Here is an 8,873-nt window from a genome sequence, read left to right as displayed (position 1 = left end):
AGCAATGTCGGCCATCGCGGCCTTAACCCACTTCCATTGCTGCCTCATGGCTAGGCTGTCTTCATCGCTCTCGTCAATGACGCCAAGCAGGGTCTGATCCTTGGCTACTTTAGCAAAAGAAGGCCCCTGCGTACTGACCCTCTTTGCATTGTTGGGCGTATTTCCCCCCGATCTATTGCGCTTACTGGAGGGCGCCTGCGGCTGTCTCTCCTCCGGCTTGCGGTAGTCGGGCAGGACTGCCTTCGCCCAGTCGATTTCTGTGAGGATCTCCTTCACATGCTCTGCCTTCGCCTTGCTACACAGGTCAGGCGTAGTGGTTTCGTGGAGCCATCTTCTTCTGTCGATAGCCCGCTGTAGCTGGTTCTGGCCTCTGGTCAGGCCTCGAGAAGGCCGTGGGTGTCGCGGGAAGACCGCCCGGGGCCTGCGCCCCAGATTCAGCAATCTGCATGCCAGGTTGGCATCCACTGGTGCCAGGAATTTTCCGGAGTGGACTCCTTTGAGCATCCCCACCACCGCTTTCCTTCTTTTTTGCAGGAGCTTGCCCTTGGTTTCCCGCTGTTTGTCACCGCACTACGGCTGGTGGAGGTACTCTTCATCGCTTTTGTTGTTGTTGTTGCTGTTGTTTTTTTTGTTGTTGTTTTTTGATTTTTTTCCATATTTGTTCCCACGGGCTGTGGAGAAAGAGGGTCGTCCACCCGGGCAGAGATCCGCGATGCCCAGGTAAGGCCTACTTACATCCTGGGTGTGGCCATTTCCAGTCGGCACTCTCGTGGAGGGTTCAGCCGGAGGATTTTTGCCGACCAAACGTAGGCTTATTTTGGGGTAAATTTTGACCCTTTAAAGTGCTCTAGCAACATATGATTTGCAGATATTACTTCCATTTTCGGAATATGGGTTCTCTGGAGCAGTAGAAATATTTTCGTGTACAAATTTTATATAAATTCAACAAATATCGAGCACTTTAAGGCAAAAAAATTGTTCATAAAATAAACCACTTGAATGATTTTGTTTTGGTTTTCCTTAATCAAAAACTCAAGTTTTTTCCTTTCGTTTGGTATATGGGATGTATTGGTTGATATCTTCTAAGTATGTTTATTTTATTTCAATATATGGGCATAAATGATTTTCCATAGAAAAGCATTTCGTCATCAACTTGCAAACACGTGTTTGCGTTGGAAGTGAGAGAAGGAGACAAAAAGTATGTGTTGGATATTTCGGCTTTTGAGTAAATACATGCCTACATACATATTTTGATTTAAGTTTGTGGATATGTTTTTCTTTTAGTAGATAATCTATGTAATTATCAATGAATGTATTTATGTACCTATGAATGCATAATACGCGAAAACTTTTTCGTCACATCAGATCTGCACCGTTCGTTCGATTTGACAAAATGAGGTATCAAATTAAAGCTAAGCGTACACGGTAGAGAAATCTCTAGAATTTTACTGAAATAAAAATCTCCTCTCTCAATTAATAGCGTTTTCTTTTCTCAAAAAAAGTTCTTCCCTTTTATATGGGAACTCTTGCTTTGCGTTGCCCTGAAACCTGAGAAAATGTTGCGTTCTTTATATGAGAATGAAACAGAAAATATACTACTCCATCACGATTTATTTATAGAACTTAATAAAGCTGAATTATTCACTTGGCCTGTAAGTCTTTAACAATTTTACAGCAAAACACTTATTTCTGATAGGAAAAATAATTGCATTTTTACAAGATTAAATTAAAAATCAACCATGCAACTCTCACCCTCACGTTTATTTGAGGGCAGAAAAGGCAGTACTTTCGCCGGATCAGAGCGCAACCTGCTAAGAAAAGAACACGACGCCTTGTTAAAGGGCTGAGAAAAGAACATGAAAATGTGACAGCGCTAACACAAGGCAGTACAAGTGCAGCCTTTTTTCGAGAAAAGAAAACGCTATAAGTTTACACGGTATAGTAACTCTAGGAGATATTCACTCTAGCTAGAGATAAAATAGAGAAATGCCAACTTTTCTCTATCACGAACTCTACAAGCTGTGTACACGGTAGACAATAGTTACCTCTCGCCTAGATTTAGCTTTGTATGTAGACGTAGAAAATATAGTTGGCGCCATCAGCGGAGCGCTAACCCTTCGTCGATTTGACAGCATTCACATATTTTCGTACGTCATAAAATACATTTTCGCAATATGGACAAGAATTAAATTTTCAAATTGTACTTATTTACCGAAAAAAAGTTTACCTAAAAGTAGACAAATGTACCTAAAAATTAAACATGGCAACTTCCCTCTTCCGTACTATGTGTAAGTTAACAGCAGACCACACATAACGGTTTAAATACATATTGTAAACAATAAGGTTTAAATACAGAAAGCATATTCCAATACTCAGTTTTTAATTAAAATCATAAAGCAACAACCTCTGTAATTTAATATAACATTTTGAACTAAAATAACAAATGGAAAAAATGCTGACGGCAGCATCTTTGCATTCTTAATTAAATTCTTTGCGATCGAAGATCACCCCAAAAGACCACACAGCGACATTGTAGCCAATGTTAACATAACCGCATTCCAATAGCCCAGAACGCATAACGTGCAACAATGTGTTTTCCGTTCCTTCTGTAAACTTTTGATTAAGAGAACAATATCGCATTTCTCACGCATTGGCATTTCATCCACCCACTGGCTGATGCAACGCCAAAGCGTCATTGTGAAATTAGTTCTTAAGAAAACAAATGTTAGCTTATAAATAAGAGTCAATTGAAATAAAGACTTGCCTTCTGATAATTGTCCGCGAGATGCGGATCGAGAAAAGCATCGTTTTAAGTTTTTAAAAACGCTTTCCTCGGAAAGGAAAGCTTAAGTTGTACTTCTGGACTCACATCAAACAATCTTTAATATTTAAAATTCCCTTGAAAGTAGTGTCTCCGAGCAGTTTCAGCCAAACTACTATATATGGGCCGCTGTGGTGTAGTGGTAAGCAGTGCGCGCTTTCGCGCATCAGCACCTGGGTTCAAGCCCTGGTCAAAGCAACATCGCAAAAAATATAGGAAGAGGTTTTTTCTTAACAGGCTTCGTCCCTCGGCAGGCAATGGCAAACCTCCGAGTGTATTTCTGCCATGAAAAACAGCTCACAAAAATACAATCGCCGTTCGGAGTCGGCGTAAAACAGTAGGTCCCTTCGCTTTGTGTGACAACATCAAGGCGCACACCACAAATCGGAGGAGAAGCTCGGCCAAACACTAACATATGTGTAAGCGCCAATCTATTATTTTTATTATTATTATATTCACCAAGTTGAGCAAGTAGTCTGGCCCTCAGACAAAACAGCAGATAACTCAAGCAACGACTGTTGCCGGAGTGCCAGACCACCTGCTCAATTTGTGAATACCCCTTATGTTTTAACCAATAGTTATGCCCCTTTGCAACGGACGGAGGCTATTGGAGAAGCCATTGAAATGCCAATGAAAATAAGAGAATGATTCCCGGTACATTACTTGGTTACGTTCTAAATGTACTTAAAATGGTGTGCTTGTATCGAATATACGGTTTAATATCTTAGCCATTTCAAAATTTAACAATCTGTAATGAAATTCATTATCAAGGCTTTACTGTACTTCTCCGTGGAGCAAAAAATCTATTTGGCTTACTAAATAGAGCGTAGAGTTGTCGTAGAGTTTTCGATTTAGCTGCGTTGGACTGTGTACACGGCGAAAAAGTCTCGCTAAATAAATCTCACGTAGACTTTGTAGATGAGTCTCTCGTAGAGCTCTATTGATTGTTTACACGTCTCTAGCGAGATTTTTATCTAAATCTCGCGTTTTTTCTCTACCGTGTATACTTAGCTTAAAGGGCTTGGCTTGTAGATGTGCAATAACTTCTTATTTTTTCAAAAAGAGTTGCTACCTGACAAAAGAAAAAGAAATTCAAATTATTTTTAAGCTAAATGAATTATTACTTGATGAGAATCGATCGAAATGGTTTTGAAAAGGCTTTATTTCTTAAATAGATCGCCCTCACCCGCTTCGCTGAGTGTATGAAATTTCTACGTGCTTCATTGAGTAAAATTTATTTCAAGAAAACTCAATTAAAAAACAGGAGGTTTAAAATTTATTTAACCATCTTCAAAATATTTTCAAACTAAAACTAACAATTAACATATCCCCTGAACTGAATTTGAGATTTTAAACAGATGGAAACCTCTTACATGTAGTATTAAAATGAAGCCCTTGAAAACCCATTTCGATTGATACCCATATTATAATAAATAATTTAAAATATTGAATAGTTTGAATTTAACCATTTACAAAGATGGCAACTTATGTGATACATATTCAAAACCATTTAGATTCATACTAATCTTCTATACTAATATATATTTTGAAAGCCGGTTTTCATGTGTTTGCAAAGTTCGAAAACAGCCGAACCGATTTTTTTTTAAATTTCAGACACTTGCCCCAGATACCCCAAGAATGGTCTTAAGCTAAACAAGGTATAAAGGGAGCATGGCACCTCCCATACAAACCGATTTTTTCATATTTCATATCTCTGGAAGTGTTCATGGTAAAATACTGGAACTTGGTCCGGCGATATATGAAATCAATCTTATACTCATGAAGAAAAATGGGCTATTTGGAAAGACATATAATTCTTTTGTATGTTTGTTTTGAGGGAAATCCTCCTAAATTCCCGGAACGATTTTAACAAAGTTTTTTGTGTGCTTTTGAGTGGCTCTCAGGATAGTGTAGTTTCACAATTTCACTTGCCAGTTGGCGCTGGAGTTAAGTTATTACTAAAAATCTTATTTATGATCCACTTTGGCTAATCGCCAAGATAGAAAAAGTGCCGTGAATATCAGATTAAATCGATCTGCTGCACCACTGAGTATATCTAAATCTTGTGTGCTATGATGGGCCCAATAGAAGTGTTTTGCCAGTATTATTATGCGTTGAAGCTTCATTCGGAGACACCAGGGTTGAGTTGTGCAGGGGTAAATCTCAAATCACCACCGATAAATCAACCGCCAGGACCATTGCCCGCCTTTTACTGTAATACTTAATATAAAATTATTTAATTAAATTTTTAAAAGGGTGGCAACCCTTATGAAAGACTTAAAGATTATTTAAAACTTTCAAACTAAAGGTTTCTTAAGAATATTTCGTTAGGTAACCATATTTTAATTCCTCAGCAATGGGTTAAATAAATTACTTCAATGTGAATATACATAAAAATTGCTTTGAAGAAACTTTATTTCAAACTACATGTAGGATTGTTGCCATCTGATTTTATATCTAAATTCAAATTGAATTAAGAGGATTAGATAATTTAAATATGCATCACTATACAAGTGTCAGACGAAAAAGGTTTAACGAGGTTTTGGTTTAAAAATAATTTGAACAGGATTGCCATCTGTTTGAAAAGTTAGATTCAAATTATTTAATAAGTCGAATGAATTATTAAAGTATGGGTATAAATTTGCATTCGTTAAAAATGCTTTTTTCTTAATTTTATTTAAAAGGCTTACCATAAGTTTTAGAGATTAAATTCAACTTGAATTCAGGGAATTATATATACAATCTAAATATGTATCGCATTATGTGTGTCAGTCGAAAAAGGTTTAACAAGGGTTTGGTTTTAAAATATTTTGGATAGGGTTGCCACCTGTTTTATAATAAGAATTTAATTAAATGAAATATTAAAACATGACGTGAAGCGAAGGTGGTAAGGTATCCTTAGTTCAAATATTAACAATATTAAAGAAGGTTGCCACCTGTTTAAAAAGGTAAGCTCAAATTATTTAATAAGTGAAAGCAATTATTAAACATATGGGTACCAAATGAAATGGATTTAAAAAGGCTTTATTTCTGAACTGTATTTAGGAGCATTGTCACGTATTTCAAAATTAAAGTTTAAATTAATTCATCATGACATGAAATATGTAGGTATCACAATATCAGACGCAAGATGATGGTACATATGATTAAAGTTAATGTGGATCTGCTTCTCTATTGCTAAGTATTAATATTTTTTTCAATTCATATTGATTTATTAAATTCAATTCAATACAATCAAAATGAATATTTCGTGTGATTTTAATAATATTACGTATGCTACGTTTAAGTCTAGCGGCGCTGTCTCCGACACAGCCTGCAGGTCAAGACGAAGGCGCTGGACTGATCCTTTTTTTTGTAAACCTGAGTAATCAAGTATAAAGTATTAATTTTTACTATGCACTATTTCCCTCAGTGTAACACCATATATATTTATTTAAAAAATAAAGGTAGTTAAATTTTTTAATTAAATTTTCAGATGGCAACACCGACGATTCTGGAGTATATATCGATTATACACTTAGACCGTAAGTAAAGTTTTGGTCTTTAAACTTTTATTAAGAATTAAGATATTTTATTAAATAAATAAATGTATAAGTTCTACCAAATAATCAAATGGTCAATAGCCTCCACTCATTTGAAAAGGCATAGGGAAGTACTTTCATGTAGATGATTATTTTTAACGCGATCGCGACTTACTACTTGGGAAGAGCTCTGAAATACATAAGTAATACTGCTACAGTGTTCAAAATAATCGGTTATCATAGGTGGTTTTTGAGGCTTATTTAAAATTATAATTTCGCCGTTCACCAGAATAGGTTCAGTGTAAAAATCAAGGTTTCAGGAAGGAATTTGGCAAATTTCAAAATCGAGACGTAACAAATTACAAAAAATTACGGTAAGAAAATGTGCCGAAATGAACACTTATGAGCAGGGCGCGGACCTTATGGCACTAAAAACATGAAAAAAGGCAAAATAAAACTACAAAAAAGGTAAAAGTAGGCAAAAAGTCCGTTAAAATAAAGAATTGTTTTTTTAAATTCAATGAGCAAATAATTTATTGTAGTGTGGTAGCACTGAACTACCATGTACAGTTTCAAATTCTCGGGCAACAGGCTCATTCTGTTATCGCGAAGCAAAGACTTGAAAGTGCTGAGCAGGGCTAGAACTACGGCAAGCTTAAATCGGAATAAATTACATAAAAAATCGTAGCAGAAAATGATGTTTCGTAGTAGTTTTTTAGTTAAGTATGCAAAATGGCTGCCGATCCATATTTTATGTTCGCCGAAAAATGCGTTACGCTATCCTCCAATTGTTTCCCTGGAACTTTACCCTATAAACCTTAGACTCTACAATCTCTCTTTAGCCAAAGTAAGGAACCAAATGGATTTTTAATGACGAGAGTTATCATCTAATATTTCAAGCAAGTGTTGGATATTTTAGCGAAAGAGTGGATAAAACTATCTTTAAAATGCCGTTTCAACTATTATTATCGTGGAGAAATTACGAAAGTTATGCCACTTCCCAGAAAGAATACTTTTAACAGGTCTATTCTGCGCTGGTAACATAAATTTTATAACCGGTAATTAAAGTGTCTTGTCAATTTTTAAACCTTATTTCGAATTCTGTGCCCTCTTGTAACCGTAAATTTGGTTACCATCTCATAAGCTGGTAACAAAATATTGCCCCGTGAAATATGCAATACAGGAATTTCCACAAATCTTCACAGCTGAATTGCTGAATATTTTCACAGCATTACCAACGGACCTAGAATCGCGGTGACAAGTGGTAACATTTTTTGGTAATAAAATTTTCCGGTCACATAATCTTCGGTAACGTGCAGAATAGACCTGTAGGGGCATATTTATGTTTAGATATAGAATGTGCTACATAAAAATAGTAAATTAGTCTAATATTATTTATATCATACCTTAAAAATTCATCAACTCGGGTTTGTATTAAAAAGAAAACCAATTCTATATTGTTTTTCTTTTTTTAGTTTAGATACTGCAAAAGGCGTACTATATTATTTTGGAATTAAAAACGTAGCAGATCGTAGGTAAAGCGGAGTAGCGTAGTAAATTTAAAATTTGCTCTAAAACCGTAGTAAATCTACTACGATCGTAGTGAAGTTCTAAGCCTGGTGCTGAATGTACGGCCTTATTAGCAGAAAAAACTGCATGGAATTTATTCAGAACAAATTCAGCAGTAGATCGTATTGCTAGCTCGAGCAGTTTTTGTATTTCATCTAAAACGAGAAAGATTTCCCCGACCGGATTGCCTAAGAAGTGACATTATATTCTTTTCTATTGAAATATCTTTTAAAGCAAACCTGATTTTTTAAGGCTGTCGAATTTTTTTTTTATCCGCTAAAAACTCAAAATTGCAATATGCATAAGTTGATTTTTGACGCATCGTTCAGCGAGGTCTTCAAAAATTCTACGCATGCAGTATCGTCTTCCATATCATCGATAAAATTTTTTATTGAGCAAAAATTCTTTGCGTAATATACAGCTGCATCAAGCCATGTTCGCCAGCGAGTCAGCACCTGCTTAGAAATAAAATAATCTTGTATTTAATGAAAGATGTGGTAACTTTTGCTTAAAAAATGCGATACGGGATGCACTTTTCAAGAAAACCGTTTTCAGATTTGAGATTAATGCATCTACATTTGGATGTGGGGCTCTTATAGATTCGCGCACCCTGTGCACACCATGAGCAATGCGAGTTATATGGATCATGCTGGAGTAAAGCACGGCTAACGAAGATCCACATTTCTTCATATATGGCGCCGCATCAGTTACAAAAAGTAACACCTTTTTGCGCTAAACTCCATCTGGCCATAAATGACGCAGCGAATCATCAAATAAAGTTGCAACAGCAGATGCGCTTACGTGTTCCAAGAATTCTACGGTCAAATGATAACCACGTCAGTTTTCTACCAAAAGCCCATCAATGACATTGGCGACATGACGGCCAGCTTTCGCAGTCGTTTCATCAATCGAGACAAAAATGTGATTTTCCCCAATTTCACTTCTGATTTTTCCAAGCACTT

General features: G+C 36.2%; 1 protein-coding gene across 1 annotated transcript in view; it reads left to right on the top strand.

The window, feature by feature from the left end:
• LOC118742247 (peptidylglycine alpha-hydroxylating monooxygenase) overlaps positions 1 to 8,873 on the top strand; it is a 148,891-nt gene that overhangs the window by 124,015 nt on the left and 16,003 nt on the right. The window contains exon 5 of the mRNA XM_036474172.1: positions 6,297 to 6,345. Coding sequence (XP_036330065.1) covers positions 6,297 to 6,345 — 49 coding nt within the window. The remainder of the gene's footprint in view (positions 1 to 6,296; positions 6,346 to 8,873) is intronic.

This window comes from Rhagoletis pomonella, unplaced genomic scaffold, assembly GCF_013731165.1.
Source record: "Rhagoletis pomonella isolate Grant_MI unplaced genomic scaffold, Rhpom_1.0 Rhpom_scaffold_00007, whole genome shotgun sequence".
NCBI lineage: Eukaryota > Metazoa > Arthropoda > Insecta > Diptera > Tephritidae > Rhagoletis > Rhagoletis pomonella.
Note: the sequence above shows the minus strand (reverse complement) of the source record. Positions and strands in the feature narration are given on the sequence as shown.